General features: G+C 44.5%; 1 protein-coding gene across 1 annotated transcript; it reads right to left on the bottom strand.

The window, feature by feature from the left end:
• Window positions 1-6130: 6130 nt before the first annotated feature.
• LOC120047598 (aspartate aminotransferase, mitochondrial-like) lies at window positions 6131-13718 on the bottom strand. Its single transcript, XM_038993139.1, has 10 exons — window positions 13540-13718; window positions 10689-10845; window positions 9853-9981; window positions 9696-9755; window positions 9276-9437; window positions 8984-9088; window positions 8609-8759; window positions 8329-8494; window positions 7993-8143; window positions 6131-7830 (listed from the first exon to the last, which is right to left on the bottom strand). The coding sequence occupies exons 1-10, from the start codon at window positions 13620-13622 to the stop codon at window positions 7708-7710; spliced, it is 1287 nt and encodes a 428-aa protein (XP_038849067.1). The 5' UTR covers window positions 13623-13718; the 3' UTR covers window positions 6131-7707.
• Window positions 13719-18646: the final 4928 nt, after the last annotated feature.

Raw genomic sequence — 18646 nt, 5'->3', positions numbered from 1 at the left:
AGGTGGGAGGGCTCTCACCCAATTCCGGCTGCCACCAATGGAGGGTCTGGGACAGTAGGGGACCGGCCCATTGAGGCCACAGTAGGCTCACAGTAGGCTCATCAGAAGTCCCGGGTTTATATTATTCACGCAACCAGAAGAGGGAGCCAACATTATGAAACTTCTAGTAGCCTCAGCCTATGGAATTCCCAGACCCAAACTGCCATACTTTGAGAGCGGAAAGGAGAGTGAATTTGTCCTTTTGGAAATGGCATTGGAGAGCCTACTGGGGATTCACAGTCATCTGTCAGAACGCTACAAATACCAAGTACTAATGGATCATTTGCGGTTTCCCAGTGCATACCAGCTGGCCCAATCCTTTATGCACTCCGCAACACCATACACTGCCGCTCTCCAGGCCCTGAAGGCGAGATATGGTGAGCCACGCCAGCTAGTCCAGAATGAACTAAACAACATCCTGAACACGTCTCCAATTAAAATGGGAGACCATGCTGCCTTCCAAGAGTTCTCCCTGGCTGTCCAATCCCTGACCTCGATACTCCAATCCGTTGAAGGAGAAGACGGGAACGAGATGAAATGTGGCTCCCACGTGGACAGGCTTCTTAGCAAACTTCCAGTGTACCTCAGAGACAGTTTCATTGAACATTGTTTGAACAAGGGCATCCTGAAAGAGGGCTCGAGAAGCACTTATGCTCTCAGAGACCTGGCCGCATGGTTGGAGGTGAAGGCAAAGGCGAAAAGCATCGCTCACCAGGCCACAATCTCAGCCATAGCCACCGGGGGAAGGAAGGAGTTTGAACGCCAGGAGGGACAGAAAAGGCCAAATACCACTACCATGTACTTAAATAGTGAAGCCGGGGAGGAACCCGGGAAGAAGACCCCTCTCAAGAGCAAGAACATCAAGTTCCAGCCTTACTGCCCATATTGCAATAGTAAGGGGCACTTCCTTGGCTCATGCCCCAAGGTAAAAAAGCTCACTCAACCTCAATTGAAGGCCTGGATCACTTCAGGCGAGCGATGCTACAAGTGTGCCCGTAGCCATAAGGCGGAGACCTGCACATTGAGGAAACCCTGCAATCGCTGTAAGGAAATTACATTTACATTTACATTTACATTTAAGTCATTTAGCAGACGCTCTTATCCAGAGCGACTTACAAATTGGAAAGTTCATACATATTCATCCTGGTCCCCCCGTGGGAAATGAACCCACAACCCTGGCGTTGCAAGCGCCATGCTCTACCAACTGAGCCACACGGGACCACAAGTAAGGTCTTGGAAGGGATGGGGGAGTTGGGGAATGGTGCTCCTCCCTGAGCACAGCTCTCAGGACCAGGTTGCCCGGGACGCTGCTGCACTGGCATGCCTGGGTAGGGGTGGCGGTGATAGCGATGGCAGATGATGCCCTGGCACTGTGGTGGTGGTGGTTGGTACTGCCGGGCCTGGGGATCTTTCCTGGTGACGTTCTGCTTAGTACCGAAAGAGAGCTCCGATAACTCTGTTTCCCAACAGATCCATCGTTCCACTAGGTCAGCCGGGTGGATCGGTTCATCCCAGTCCCTCTTGGTCTGCCACAGGTCCTGGACTTAGACTTTGGCCCCGGGTTGTGTATGGCAGGATTTACCCAAGGGGATCGTATTGACTGGCCAGGGTCCGATAGAGGGTGCGCAGAGTGGGGGTTTCGGTACTCAGGGCTGAGCGGTGCTTGTACCCAAGGGTATCCGGTATGCAGCTCCATCTCAGTCCTAGAGTAGGCTCTTGTGCCCAAAATGGCAGATTTACCCCCTGCTCGCTTGCGCCTCCTCAAACCATCCTTCTGGTCAACAGGAGTAGATTGCTTTGGCCCCTTGACAATCAAGCTAGGTCGTCGAGTGGAAAAGCGCTGGGGCATTCTATTCAAGTGTTTGACAACTAGGTGTGTCCACCTGGACCTACTGGAGAGTTTGGATACTGAAGCCTTCCTCATGGCCCTACGGCGGTTTATCTCCCGACGGGGGAAACCGTACAAGATCCTGGCAGACGCCGGTGGCGACACAGCCAGATCTTGGCTGACCATTTCTGGGCCCGATTCATTCGGGATTACCTACCAAGCCTACAGCACAGAGGGAAATGGCGGAGAGAAATGGCCAGCCTGGAAACTTGCCAAGTAGTAATGATGGTGGACCCTCAACTGCCTCGAGCCTCCTGGCCGGTGGGACGTATCACTAAGACCATGCCTGGGACCGATGGTCGCGTTAGATCAGTGGAGATCCAGGTAAAGAACCGGACATATATCCGGCCAGTTGCTTGACTAATTCCTCTCCATGAGATGACGGAGGACGGGGAGCAATGAGCCTTTTTGAGGAGTGTGGAATTTAACAAATTTCCAGGGTGGCTGTAGAAAAGACCCATGGAGTTGGTGGAATAATCCTTTAATTCATGGCCACTTACTCAGCTGGGCCAGGGGCGCTTTAATTAGGTCAGGCGGCAATGACCGACAGATCTCATCCCCATAAAAGGAGGAAAACGCCATCGCCTGATCTCGCTGCTTTCTCTTCCTTAACTCCGTCTGCTCCAGAAGTTCTGTGCGTCCATGAATCCACACTACTCAGTAAATATACCACTTTATGGTTAAAGTAATTCCTGCCTCAGTCTCATCCATTCCTCTGTCACCTGACACGTGACCACCTGTTCACCTTCACTGTCAGTCATCCTACCTGTCCAGCTACCCACACAGATTCCACTAATCTTTCAATGTCATATTGCACTTCCTAAGGCTTCCACTAGATGTCAACAGTCTTTAGAACCTTGTTTGAGGCTTCTACTGTGAAGGCGGAGAGCATGAGATCTGTTTCAACCTGATGTCTGGCAGAGTGCCATGAACTGGTCACGTGCATGGCCGTGAGAGCGACCTGCGTTCCATTGCATTTCTAAAGACAAAGGAATTCTCCGGTTGAAACATTATTGAAAAATTATGTTAAAAACATCCTAAAAATGTATTCTATACATCGTTTGACATGCTTCTATGAACTGTTATATAACTTTTTGGACTTTTCATCTGAACTTTCGCCTGGACTTGCCCGCGCCTCGTGAGTTTGGATTGTGAACTGAACGCGCGAACAAAAAGGAGGTATTTGGACATAAATGATGGACTATCGAACAAAACAAACAGTTGTTGTGGAACTGGGATTCCTGGGAGTGCATTCTGATGAAGATCATCAAAGGTAAGTAAATATTTATAATGCTATTTCTGACTTCTGTTGACTCCACAGCATGGCGGGTACCTGTATGGCTTATTTGTGTGTCTGAGCGCCGTACTCAGATTATTGCATGGTGTGCTTTTTCCGTAAAGTTTTTTATTCTGTGCATAACAGTTGTATCTTTTATCAAAGATTATGATGAGTATTTCTGTAAATTGATGTGGCTCTCTGAAAATTCGCCGGATGTTTTCGAGGCACAACATTACTGACCATAACGCACCAATGTAATCTGAGATTTTTGGATATAAATATGAACTTTATCGAACAAAACATAAATGTATTGTGTAACATGAAGTCCTATGAGTGCCATCTGATGAATATCATCAAAGGTTAGTGATTAATTTTATCTCTATTTCTGCTTTTTGTGACTCCTCTCTTTGGCTGGAAAATGGCTGTATGTGTTTTTGTGACTAGGCTCTAACCTAACATAATCATATGGTGTGCTTTCGCTGTAAAGCCTTTTTGAAATCAGACACGATGGGTAGATTAACAAGAAGTTAAGCTAGCGGAACCCCTAGCCGTAAGAAGATAACCCGCCAGCTGTATGTTCCTAATGTCGTCATTCAGCCACGACTCGGTGAAACATAAGATATTACAGTTTATAATGTCCTGTTGGAAGGATATACGTGCTTTCAGTTCGTCACATTTATTTTCCAGCAATTGAACGTTAGCTAGCAGAACAGAAGGCAAGGGCAGATTATCCAGTCATCGCCTGATCCTCACAATGCATCCTGATCTCTTTCCGCGAAACCTACATTTCCTTTTCCAGCGAATATACGGGGATCTTGGCCTGGTAGGGTGTCTGTAGTATATCCCTCGCGTCCGACTCATTGAAGAACTCCTCATCCAATTTGAGGCGAGTAATCCCTGTTCTAATGTTCAGAAGCTCTTTTCGGTCATAAGAGATGGTAGCAGCAACATTATGTTCAAAACAAGTTACGGCCAATGCGAAAAAACAAACAAAATAGCATGGTTGGTTAACTTGTTCTCTGTTAATAAAAAAAGAAAAAAGAAAAGAAAAGGAAGATGACAACTGAAATAAAAAGAAAATGTCATGCTTTTTCAATTGTTATGACTTGACTGCTAAGAACTTAATGTTATGCCGTTATGTTTGCACTTTCTATTGAAAATGATGATGTTACGGAGTCTAGTTGATAGGTATTCGACTACCCGGACTGTTCCCCGGACTTCGCGTGTAGGGATTTGTACAATGCATGAACAAGGCTATTGAACTAGACATTGGTGTCTGTCTTTATTCTTTTATCCAACATATCATACTGAAACACTTGGGTCAAACGTTTTGGGTAGCCTTCCACAAGCTTCCCACAATAAGTTGGGTGAATTTCAACCCATTCCTCCTGACAGAGCTGGTGTACTGAGTCAGGTTTGTAGGCCTCCTTGCTCGCACAAGCTTTTTCAGTTCTGCCCACAAATGTTCTATAGGATTGCCTCATGATGCCATCTATTTTGTGAAGTGCACCAGTCCCTCCTGCAGCAAAGCACCCCCACAACATGATGCTGCCACCCCCGTGCTTCACGGTTGGGATGGTGTTCTTCGGCTTGCAAGCCTCCCCCTTTTCCTCCAAACATAACGATGGTCATTATGGCCAAACAGTTCTATTTTTGTTTCATCAGACCAGAGGACATTTCTCCAAAAAGTACGATCTTTGCCCCATGTGCAGTTGCACACCGTAGTCTGACTTTTTTATGGCGGTTTTGGAGCAGTGGCTTCTTCCTTGCTGAGCGGCCTTTCAGGTTATGTCAATATAGGACTCATTTTACTGTGGATATAGATACTTTTGTACCTGTTTCCTCCAGCATCGTCACAAGGTCCTTTGCTGTTGTTCTTGGATTTATTTGCACTTTTCACACCAAAGTACGTTCAACTCTAGGAGACAGAACGCGTCTCCTTCCTGAGCGGTATGATGGCTGTGTGGTCCCATGTTGTTTATACTTGCATACTATTGTTTGTACAGATGAACGTGGTACCTTCAGGCGTTTGGAAATTGCTCCCAAGGATGAACCAGACTTGTGGAGGTCTACAATTGTTTTTCTGAGGTCTTAGCTGATTTCTTTTGATTTTCCCATGATGTCAAGCAAAGAGGCACTGGGTTTGAAGGTAGGCCTTGAAATACATCCACAGGTAAACCTCCGATTGATTCAAATGATGTCAATTAACCTATCAGAAGCTTCTAAAGCCATGACATAATTTTCTGGACTTTTCCAAGCTGTTTAAAGGCACAGTCAACTTTGTGTATGTAAACTTCTTACCCACTGGAATTGTGATACAGTGAATTATAAGTGAAATAATCTGTCTGTAAACAATTGTTGGAAAAATGACTTGTGTCATGCACAAAGTAGATGTCCTAACTGACTTGCCAAAACTATAGTTTGTTAACAAGACATTTGTGGAGTGGTTGAAAAACAAGTTTTAATGACTCCAATCTAAGTGCATGTAAACTTCCAACTTCAACTGTATGTTTGATGTATTTGATACCATTCCACTCCAGCCATTATCACGAGCCTGCCCTCCCCAATTAATTTGCCACCAACCTCCTGTGTACTGCAGATACATCTTCATAAAACGAGAGTATTTTGTGTTTAATAAAACCAATGATTTTCGTAGTAAAATCATGTCCTACACTGGTTCCCAACCAGGGGTACTTGGTCTATCCACAGGGGGTACTTGAGAAGATTCATGAGACCACCAGCCTACTGGTAAAATGCATGAGGGCTATTTCAGGGGTACTCCGGCCAGAGCAAAATTCAGTTGGCGGTACAGTAACTGAAAAAGGTTGGGTACCATTGCCATAGTCCAACGGTATCAGTTCAGTTTCTTACATTTGGTTTGACAATATTCTTGTTAGAAAGAAATACAAAATAAGCCCAGTTACTTCAATGATAGAATGTTTTTAATTGTTCAGAGAAAGACCTGACCGATGCTCCATATTGTTTTATTATTTTGCGCTAACCCGAAAATGGTGACAGAGCAGCTTAATCTTCATGAGTAGACAGCAGAAAGGTGAATTTCCCTGCACAATCTGTCTTGTTACAATCAGAAAGACACACACAGAGAAAATGTTCAAAGGCTGATCATTGGAGCAAAACAGTGTCTATACATATATTAATAGAAGTTCTATAACCTCTTGGTTCTGAAACGGAGGGGATAGGAGTCACCCAGTGATCTAAATAACACTTGTAAAATGCCTTTTCTTGTGGAAATACAAGAGCACCATCATAGGACAGTCTATCCTTTTAAAGCTGCAATTTAACTTTTTGGACCAAATTCAAATGGAATTGTTTAGTTATAGATCAGTCATTGTCATTGAAAGCAAGTCTAAGAAGCAGTAGATCTGTTCTGTGCGCTGTCTCTGCTTACCATTAAGTTTCATTTTTTGCATCTTACTTTCAGTTTTGTACACCAGCTTTGAACAGCTGAAAATACAACACTTTCGGTTATTGAAGATATATTCCACAGCGGTTTAGATGGTACAGTGATTCTCTACACATTACTTGTCAAACTGAAATTAGGCAAACTATTAGAATTTTAGCAACCAGGAAATGGCAGAGCGATTTCTGTATATTGCACCTTTAAAACTTCAAACCATTGTTTGGGGGGTGAGAGGAACATTCAGTGGGCATTTAAGACTGGCTGGCTGACTGCTCACTCATCAACACTTAGAAGAAAGACCCCCACAGTAGACCCTGCTCTTAGTGCAAAAAGCACAAAACTTGTACAGTAATATAATTATTTATAGTGAGTATCAAAGACAAGATTATGCAAGTGGAAATGCAAGAGACAGAGGCTGAGTGAAAGGACTGAATGATCATACATTATTGTCCACTTCTAAAGCATATTAAAATATCAATGACCGTATCTCATCTAAAGGTAGTGCCAGACAATCTTATAACTAATTGTTATCTGGAAATGCTGAGTTTTCTGCTACTCTACTGGTGTGGAGGAAAAGTTGAACTTTCACATCCTACAGAAATATGCAATGACAGACAAGAGTTCACAATTCTCACACACACAACAGAGCCTAAGTGTTGGTAAACTAATCTGTAGCCTAACAGTAATTTGGACCACAGCAGGCAGAGCAGGTTTAAAAGAAAATATTAACCTGTCATTATTAAGCCATTTATTAAGTTAATTAATATTAACCTTTGACATACAATAAATAAGAGTAGAAGAGAGACATCAGACATTAGTCAAATGTAGGGCAGATCATTGGACCATCACTAAACAACCTTTGACATGGTGGCCTCCCTACCGCGAGGAGGGTTGAGGTCAAAGTTGAACTTGACGATGAACAATTGACAGTCTTTAAGAATGTCCAGCTCCTCTGTAAGGGGTGGGTGGAGAGGGCAGGGAGAGTAAAATGACAAAAAATGCTATTTTTCAGGGTGTTATTTTAATTTGGATTGTGTCCAGCACCACCGTGCCCCGCTGTTTCTCCCAGCATTCTCCTTTTTACTTAGTGACGGCGTGGATTCCATGCGCTAGGTATCCCACATTGCTGGACGTGACGCCTGCCATGGAGATTCTACCATCCTTGGTCATGTACACTGAAAACTCCTTAGTCAGACGCTCAACCTGGGGTAGACACACACAAACACCTGGAGTCAACGCAATTTATCATTATACTAGAACTTAATTCCAACTGATGAATATGACCAATATGAATATAATAATGTCTTAAGGTTGTATGGTACAGGTGTGGATATAAAGAGTGGGTGTGGTCGTTTGTGTGTGTACCTGTTCAGGCTTGAGGCCTGTGAAGCAGAACATGCCGATTTGGTCGATGACATGCTGCCAGTTGTGAGTGGAGCCCTCGTTCTTCAGGTTGGCCGCCAGCTGCTCCCTCATCTTGATGATGCGGTTGGCCATGCCGTGGACCTCCTCCAACCTGTGTAGAGAGGTTAATCAGGGGGGTTGATGAGGAAACAGAATGTAAGTTGTGTGTAGAGACAGGAGACCACTCCAAAGAGAACTCCGATACCTTCCTAGGCAGTCAGCTAGATTACGAAATCACAGGATCAGTGAAATGGGCAAACAACATTTTTGGGGTCGTGTGTGTGTATGTACACTTACCAGATTTTATAAAGGTCTGGTGTGTTGAGAATAGTGGCAGCAATTCTGGCTCCATTCATTGGAGGGTTGGAGTACATTGGCCGGATCAGAATCTTCAGCTGAGACTCCACCCTCTTAGCTTCCTCGGCATCGTTACACACCACAGTGAACCCTCCCACTCGCTCACCTGTCAACACATAGACAGGTAAGATACCACACCGGTGGGAGTTTTTCCCCATTCTACTATGTCAATACCATAGTTTGTGAGTGAGATTTTGTGTGTGTGTATAATGAGACCGACCGTAGAGGCCCATGTTCTTAGCGAAGGACTGAGACAGGACAATTTTGTGGCCCTGCTCGATGAAGTGACGAACAGCCCAGGCATCACGATCAATATCTCCACTGGCAAAGCCCTGGTAGGCCATGTCAAAGAACACCAACAGGTCCCTTTTCTGAAGGAACAGCAGAACAGGGGAGGAGTTATTATTAGGACCGTGTGTGTAAATAGTTGTCTGGCACAGTAAAGATGTCAGTCTTCACACAAATCACCTGTAGGCACTGGGCAGTAAAGCTCTTCAGCAGTAGAGTCCCAATAGTGACAGAGACTTTAGCTAGTTAGGGCATTTACAGAGAAATCACCATTGAGGTCTTTCATATCTATGGTAAGCACACTCACCTTCACCAGGTCAGCGATCTCCTTCCACTGCTCAGGCTTGGGGTCCACACCGGTGGGGTTATGGGCACAGGCATGCAGCATGATCACACTCTTCTCTGGCATTTTCTGTATCAGAGGGGAAATAGTGTTACACTAACATTCAAATCAGATTCTCATGACGGAAATAGACCCCCACACCGTAACCTTATTAAGTCAACATAACAATATAAAGACAGATCTCAGAAGACATGGTAATGGTCCTCCATGTCAGTGTGGAATCATACAACCCCCCCCTTTCCCATCCCTCTCTCACAGAGATGTCGTCGAGTGCCCCGTTGAAGTCGAAGCCGCAGGTGGAGGGGTCGTAGTAGCGGTAGGCTTTCAGCTGCATGCCAGCATCTCTGAAGATGGGTGTGTGGTTCCCCCAGGAGGGCTTGGGCAGGTACACGTCACGGGACGCACTGTGGAAGCGAGACTAGAGAAAAATATAATGAATTAACTGACTGACACCATACACACTCCACAGTACTACCGGTATGAAGATAGTATTGTTTTATAGAACACAATCATTTGTAATGCATATATATTATAGAGAAGGCAGTCATTTCAGGGTATGATAAGGGTGCACTGATGAGGGTGCACTGTTCTAGGGGGCTATGGGCCCAAATGGAACCGTGGTAGTGTAGGTGCATTCATTCTCTTCCTGTTTAGCTGTTAAGAGGCAGGTCTTTACCAGGAAGTTGGCTCCAATGCACAGAGAGCCGGTTCCTGAAATGGTCTGGACAGTGATGTTCTGAAGAGAGGAGAGAGATGTTAATAGCATTTCTATCATTCACTTAACACACCGACAGCAAATGTGCTTCCAAGCTACCACCCACGCATCCACTCACCCTGCCACTCTTGAGGACCTCGCTGTCAGCCCCCAGGGCTAGCTGAGCGCAGGACTTGGTGAAGTCCCCCAGACCACCGATGGCCAGATACTCCTTATCCAACTGCTTGGAAGAAATCAGAGCCTCTGCCTAGAGAGAGAGAGCGAGAGCAAGAGCGAGAGCGAGAGTCGGGAAGGATGGTAGAGAAATAGTGAGTGTGAGGGGAAGTAGAAAGGTTTTTAATGATGACATTTCCTCAGCATCCACTTCTTGACTGATCCAAAGCCCTGCCAAATCAAAGATAGCGTAACACACACAGCTGGGGTTTAGCAGGGCTGTATGAGCTGAGCTCAGAACGACTATGCAGAAATACTGTAAATGTCTAACACATGGGTCTGCTGGAGCCTGCACCTCAAACTTACATACATAAATGTATGCAAACACACATCCACACAGTAATAGAGGTTCCATATGGTTATACATTATACGAGTTAAGCTCAGGATGACAGTGCAGAAATGCACCAATCAGAAACACACAGGCCTGCAACTCCATAAAAGCTTGTATAGTGAGAATCAGCTCAATAACATGAAAACCACCGTCTTCATGCTTCTATGTGTTTGTTAACTGATCCGGTTCTTACATAAAAGGGCTAATAGCAGTGTGACAGGATTGGCCTTTCACCAATGCTGAGCTCGGGATTACAAAACAATAAGAGCCGGCGTAGCTACTCACCTTTCCTGTGTGGAGTGAACCTCAAAATATGAATGGCTGGGTGAAACTTGGGATAGTTATCTAGTCCCTGTCTGTGCGTGTGTGGAAGCCTGGGTAGTTACACTGGTTGTCATGGTATTCCTACCTTGCGGACACAATCGAGCACAAAGGGTTTGCCGTGGTCGTCCCTGTAGGCCCCCACCCCCAGGTTCATCTTCTTCGGGCTGGTGTCCCTCTTAAAGGCCTCCGACACCCCCAGGATGGGATCAGGGGGGCCCATCTGCACTCCACCCCACCATGAGCTGCAACACAAGGGAGGGGGAGAAACAAACAGAAGCAGCTTAATTTAACATAATTTTGCAGACTTGTGTTCTTATTTGTTTCACAGTAGACACCAACGGATGAGTTTCTTTTTCTAAAATCACTCAGTGTAGGCTTATATTTCTCCAAGACACTGGACTTAAAATAAAAGACAAACTCAACAGTAAACAGTACTATACTCTGCTCAAGAAACAGTTGCCCTCAACCAACCAGAGGAGAGTAGCACCACCCACCCACAGTAGACCAACACTCTGGACTATGACCTGGTGAATGCCTGGTCATCCCCCAGTCCCTGCACAGCGAAAAGCTAGACACACACACACACAAAATCACCACTACACACAGTTAAAGTCTGTCGAGGTGAAGGGCCCGGGTTGGATGGCATTAGAGGGAGTCACTAAAAGGGAGGAGATGTACTGCACTAAATACATGAACATCTCTCTCCATCGCCACTACACTACCAGAATGACAGCTCTAAAGGGCAGGGGGAGTGGTTGAAACAAAGGCAACGATTGGTTCTTTGAAATTCAGAACAAATTCATTCATCATATCTTTGGATCTGGTCATTACAGCCTGGTCTTTTTTTCACACTGACCCCACCAAGCTGATTATCCATCCAATACTTCACACTTCCCTTTCCACACACACACACACATTAACAGCTCATGCAAAGGTCAGGCACTGCAAACATATGCTCTCACACATACAAATGCTCTCAAACACAAAACGATTCCATCCCCCTGTATGGAATGTGTCTTATGAGGAGGAAAGAACAGAAAATTAGCAGGGGCCCAGTTCAGGAACTAATAGAATTACACACACACATATGACCTTGCCCCTGACCTCTTCCACATGACCTTTGAAAGAGGGGAAAGCAGGGCCTCTAATCTTACATATTCCTCTCACTGCTGTACTGGAGGCTATAGGCCTGCTGAGGCTGAACTAGAGATATGTTTAAAACATTGCATGGGAAAAAAATGTAAGTTGACAGCAAGACTCCCAACAGAGAACCACATCTGTTTTAGACAGCCTACATTTCTATTGGAACCTTCTGTAATATTGCACTCTCTAAAACCATGTTGTGTCTGATGCTACTCACCAGTGTGTACTGCTACAGTAGTATGTTTTGATATGTCAAATGTAGTGGTGAGCCACTATGACTTGAGCAGTGATACTCCGCAGCTCATTGAGATTCACGTTCAACGGTTGTGTTCAAACACCCTGGAACTCACAGCAATACTTAGAGCCGAATGCTTCGCAAAGGGCAGCAACGCCAAGACCGCAACACAAGACTATAGACAAGAATGATGACATGACACCCACCTTGAGTTTTAGGGAACACACTGAACAGTCACCTGTCATAGAGCCTGTTTATATAGCATTATAGAACATCCTTACAGAACGTCCATTGTCCAATAACAAAAAGATCTCAGGCGACTAAAATTGAACACTCTGCTGATCAGAAACATTGGGACTGCACATTAAAATCAGATCCTCAATCAGTAAAACTGATAACAAATATGAATACTTGTTATCTGATTCTGACAAATCTGTTATCAGAGTGAGAAGAACCTGAGTATATTATCAGCCTACCCACTGCTTCATATTGCTAATACTATCAGCAGTTTGTGCGATCTACATACACACAGAACCTTTGTACATTTTAACTTGTGAGATGTCGAGCATATATAAATATGCTTGGTATACACTTCATAGGCCCAGGGAGTACACTGACAGTCCTATTTATGCCAGCACCAATGAGGGTCAATACAATGTGAAGTCACAGATTTGAATGTACCCTGCTAATGGACTAAAATGCACTTGAATACAGACCGAAATTATTTTTGAATGAGAATAATGTAACACTCGGCGCACGGTGTTCTAACAAAAACCGACAGTGATGCAGAGTGTATTTGCAGATGCTTTTCGAATACATAGCCTGTTTTCCAGATATGTGGAGCGGTATCTTATAAGCGAGCAGAGTTTGTCCTCCAAGAAAAAAGCGAAAGGACACCGGTTACTGTCGTCACATCTCCGTAGAAACCGGGACATCACTTGGCCAATCAGCGACCAGGGGCCTGCACACCATAACCAATGATCACGCTAGAATTAGGGAGCTACGGTATGCGAGGCAGATCAAACCGAGAAAATACGTCGAATCTCAAAGGCTAAATGCCTCTGCGACCCTAAAATTGAAAAATGCTTTAATAATTTACCTTTCACAGGACGAACTGAATGATCACTATGACAACATACCACATGCCACTGAAATCTGAATAATATTTTTACAGAGCCACCAAATAACAGTATCAGTATCCATAGCTGGAAAATAACCTTGCCAAGTTCGATTGTAAGTGAACTGGTTGAGCTTTGAAGTCTACAAGTATGACTTGACTAAAGCCAAAGATATGAACGGGAAATTTCAGTCACGACAGGCGGCGGATGGATGAATGCGAGTTTCAATCAGCTAGCAAACCAAATCAAATGTAATTTAAATATTAGGTAGGTAGATAGCTAGCTAAACCACAATGAGAGACGTAAATGCATGACCACTTCGGACCCCCACTCAGTAAACTTGAAGTTAGGCTACTTGAGTCATTGCGGGCATGGCTAGCTAGCTAGCTATTCATTCAATGTCAAACATGACAGTGCAGAGATTGCATGTCTGGTATTACCTGTTACGGGTAGACAAAACTCCCAGGGATGCGGAGAAAGTCCCAATACTGGAGATTGCCTTGCTGGACTTCAACAGAGCCATGGTCGAGCAGGTGGCCTGGGCGCAGAATGACAGAAAAAGCAAAGAGTGAGGATATAAATCGGAGGGACAACAGAGGCACTCAAGCTTCTTTCTTCTTCGATGAGGTTTAACGGTGGTTGGCATCTAATAAATGTTGCATTACCGCCACCTACTAGACTGGAGTATAACTCCCGTATACTTTGCTTAAAAATAAATACAAATATTCAACAAATACCTTACCATCTAACACTACACTCACAAAAAGTATAAATAAATACCATCCAATATTTAAATATATTTAGTCCTACTTCAGGCCAACAGCCTGAAAGGATGGGACACAACCACTTAACACACCCTGTAATTCTTCTGATGTCATGTCTCGCACACCCAAATACCTCTCTACAGCTGCCACCACAACCTCAATTTTTTGCGACTTACGTTCTATCCCTGCAGTACAGTTGATGACCATTACTATAAATGCCAAAAATCCAATCTTACTGAAACATATATCATTGATGGTTTATCCCCCTGTACTGGTAGACATCTACTACTCACACCAGTCCTCTCAGGATCCCTCCCCCTTGACCCCTCTTCATCTACTTTCTTCACTGCCTCAGCATATGACAACTTCTGCACTACTCTAATCCTGGAAACCTCAACCTGCCTCTCTCGCACGGGACAATTCTGATCCACAGCCCCATGGGCACCCTTACAACTAACACATACCACTACTTTCCCCAATGCTACACATTCCTTTGTCTCATGCCCTTCTGTACTATTCTCACACCTAGAACCTCCCTCCTACACACTGCTTCCACATGCCCATAAGCTTGATACCTGTAACAACGTAATGTAGTCAGCACAAAAGCTCGTACAGGATAAGTTATATATCCTAACATCACTTTGTCGGGCAAAGACTCAATATCAAAACTCAAAAGTAGAGACAATGACTCACTCACGCCACCCTGTCTGTGTCATACCAAACGACGAGCATCACATACACTGGGAATCTTTCCCTTCAGTTGGTCAGCTTCACATTTACCGCTACCCCATTAATCACTCCTTTCAATGGCGCCCTTTTCTTGAGAGCAAAACAATTCACATCTCTTTCCCCAATTCGTTTAACACGGAGTGCCTGCTCCCTCTGACCAGCAGAAACACATACAATTATTAAAATACTCTGGTTACCCTCACCGATTCCACAGCACCCAACTCTGTATTCACCTACCCTGATACCTCAAATGGATCAGCCAAAAAGCAAGGGTCCACTTTTTCCCAAAACGTCACTCCTACTGTCACAGACTCATCTTTATCCTGACCCTCGGGCTCCAAGAACTTCACCACACCTACCACCTCCAATACTGCGCCCTCATTCACTTCCATTTCTCCTACTGTCTTCAACCCACTCTGCTTACACTTTCTACCCCTCTTCTTTGACAAACCATCTCCCTTTTTTCCGCCATTCCTCCTCTGTATTCCAGGTATAACTCTCCTTATGATAATACTGCACTTCTCCTGACATACATCTTGTTATTGCCTTGTCAAGTGATGCCATTTAACCGGCTGTCACAATCTCCATACAATCAGCACGTACTCCTCAGGATGTAGCACTCAACAGTGCATTCCACTTGTAAAGCCGGGTGAGGGGCAAGCGCTCAGGTCTTCTTCTTCTATGGTATTATGGCGGTCCGCAAACAAACGTTAGAGTTGTATGCCCCCACCAACTGGACGGGGGTGAAAAACTTCAATCGCCACGGTAGAAGAGTAGTGTGTTTGAAGTGGAGGGAGTACATGGCTTACCATGTCTCTCGAGGAGGCTAAAAATAGATTTTCGCTTGAAAAAGTTTTATATTTTCAGAAGGAGTCGGGTAATTGGTTAAGGGAGGAGGACTGGAGGTAAAGAGAGAGGAGGTTGAAAAGACTGAGGGTGGAGCAGAAGATGGGCTTGAATCTGTTGAGGCTAGCAATAACAAGGGAGAGGGTATGTAGAGGAAGATAGGTGTAAAGTTCAAACAGAGTGAGCCGGACGCCAGTTCTAGCTCTGGAGGTGAAATGGTAGGGGTAGAAGGTCTTGTGAGGTGCTCGGAGCCTGCATTAATGGTTATGCTAAAGATACGTTTCGTCCAGTGGGAGTGAGATTTTTGAAGAGGGTGGAACCGGCCTTTTGGCTGATCCATGGGTGGTTTCAGGTTGGGTGGAAAAGGTGGTGGGAGCTGTTGAGCCGGTGAAGGTAACCCAAAGTTGACTTGTGATGTTTGTTTGTGTTTCATCCGAGGGAGCAAGCGCCCCGTGCGAGGCAACTTGGGTAAATACCTGTTTTTTGCTTTGCTCTTAGGAACAGGGCACCATTGACAGGAGTGATTTCTGGGGTACTGTTAAGTGTGGAGGTGGAGCAAATGAAGTTGAAGATTCCTGGTATTTGTGACACCCGCCGTTTGGTGCGACGCAGACCCAGTGGTAAGCGTGGCAAAATAGAGAAGTTACTGTCAACCTTTCAAGTTTTTTATGCAAAAAGGTCAGGAAATATCAGTTATCCTGTTAGAGCGTTTGTGCAGAAACCACTGCGCTGTTTCAGGGGCAACGTTTATGGTCATGTCACAGTAGTGTGTAGAAGGGAGAGTCCAAGATGTGGGAAGTGTGCAGGAGGGCATGGAAAATAGGATTGTGTAGTTTCGGTTGATAAAGTTGTGTGGGTCAACTGTAGGGGTGTACATGTTGCTGGGGATCAGATGTGTGCGGTTCGAGAGAGGCAGGTTGAGGTGGCTAGAGTCAGAGTAGTGCAGAAGGTGTCTTATGCTGAGGCAGTGAAGAAAGTAGAGGACGATGGGTCAAGACTGAGGGATTCTGAGAGGATTCCTGTGAATTGTAGATCTGTGCCAGCACAGAGGAATAGACCAATGAGTGATGCAGTGCCTTTCGAAAGTATTCAGACCCCTTGACTTTTTCCACACTTTGTCACGTTACAGCCTTACTCTAAAATGGATTACTTTGTTTTTTTCCCATCACCAATCTACACACAATACCCTATCATGACAAAGCAAAAACAGGTTTGTAGAATTTTTTGGGCAAATGTATTACAAATAAAAAAACTGAAATATCACATTTACATAAGTATTCAGACCCTTAGGCTAGGGTCTATTTTTCTCCACTTCCTGTCTGACTGACGTGCCCAAAGTAAACTGCCTGTTACTCAGGCCCAGAATGTCACGCCCTGGCCTTAGTATTCTTTGTTTTCTTTATGTTTTTTAGTTAGGTCAGGGTGTGACATGGGGAATGTATGTGTTTTTGTAGTGTCTAGGGGTGTTGTATGTGTATGGGGCAGTGTCTAGTGTAGTTGTCTAGTTATGTCTATGGCTGCCTAGATTGGTTCTCAATTAGAGGCAGCTGTGGTTCATTGTCTCTGAGAGCCATATTTAAGGCAGTCATAGGCATTGGGGTTTTGTGGGTAATTGTCTATGTTGAACGTTTGTTGCTTGTCTATGCACTTACGTCATTTAGCTTCACGGTCGTTTGTTGTTTTGTTTAGTTTGTATTCAGTGTTCGTTTCGTGTTTTTCCTTCTCTCAATAAAAGAGAATGTATTTTGCACACGCTGCGCCTTGGTCCTCTCTCTCACCCATAGACGATCGTGACACAGAAGCCAGGATATGCATATAATTAGTACCATTGGATAGAAAACACTTTGAAGTTTGTAGAAATGTTAAAATAATGTATGGGACTATAACACAATTGATATGGTTGGAGAAAATCCAAAGAAAAACCAACCGGAAATGTTTGGTTTTTTGAGAGCCCATGCTCTTTCAATGGAAGCTATGGGTCCTATGCAATTCCAGCTCCCAGATTGCAATTCATATGGCTTCCACTAGATGTCAACAGTCTTTGTTCAAGGTTTCGAGCTTGTTTCTTCCCAAACGAGGAAGAATTTTGAGTTTTGGTACTGGGAGTCAGAGTTGGAAATCAGTCTGTGCTCGCGCGACGAAGACGACACGCACTTGCTAATTTTACTTTTCTATTGAAAATACTTCTTTCCGTATGAAATATTATAATTTAATTACATTTTAGGGTACCTGAGGATTAAATAGAAACGTAGTTTGACTTGTTTTAACAAAGTTTAGTGGTAGCTTTTTTGGAGTCCTTTCTCTGCATGTTGAACGAGTGGATTACTCAAAACAATGACGCCAACTAAACTGACTTTTTGGGATATAAAGAAGGATTTTATCTAACAAAACGACCATGCATGTTGTAGCTGGGACCCAAGGGATTGCAAATCAGAGGAATATTTTCAAAAAGTAAGTGAATATTTAATTGCTAATTGTGATTTTACGAAGCCTGTGCTGGTTGAAAAATATTTTGATGTGGGGCGCCGTCCTCAAACAATCGCATGGCATGCTTTTGCTGTAAAGACTATTGTAAATTGGATAATGCAGTTAGATTAACAAGAATTTAAGCTTTTAACCGATATAAGGCACTTGTATGTACCTATATGTTTAATATCCATAATTTTTGGGATTATTTATTTGAATTGCGCGCCCCCCAATTTCACCGGAAGTTCCAAGAAGTTTTCAGAACCTTGTTGAAGCACCTTTGGCAGCAATTACAGCCTCAAGTCTTCTTGGGTATGATGCTACAAGCTTGGCACACCTGTATTTGGGGAATTTCTCCCCTTCTTCTATGCAGATCCTCTCAAGCTCTGTCAGGTTGGATGGGGAGTGTCGCTGCACAGCTATATTCAGGTCTCTCCAGAGATGTACGATCGGGTTCAAGTCTGGGCTCTGGCTGGGCCACTCAAGGACATTGAGACCTGTCCCGAAGCCATTCCTGCATTGTCTTGGCTGTGTGCTTAGGGTTGTTGCCCTGTTGGAAGGTGAACCTTCGCCCCAGTCTGAGGTCCTGAGCACTCTGTAGCAAGTTTTCATCAAGGATCCCTCTGTACTTTGCTTCGTTCATCTTTCTCTCGTTCCTGAATAGTCTCTCAGTCCCTGTCACTGAAAAACATTCCCGAGCATGATGCTGCCACCACCATGCTTCACTGTAGGGATGGTGCCA

Source organism: Salvelinus namaycush, chromosome 1 (genome assembly GCF_016432855.1).
Source record: "Salvelinus namaycush isolate Seneca chromosome 1, SaNama_1.0, whole genome shotgun sequence".
In the NCBI taxonomy this organism is placed as follows: Eukaryota; Metazoa; Chordata; class Actinopteri; order Salmoniformes; family Salmonidae; genus Salvelinus; species Salvelinus namaycush.
Note: the sequence above shows the minus strand (reverse complement) of the source record. Positions and strands in the feature narration are given on the sequence as shown.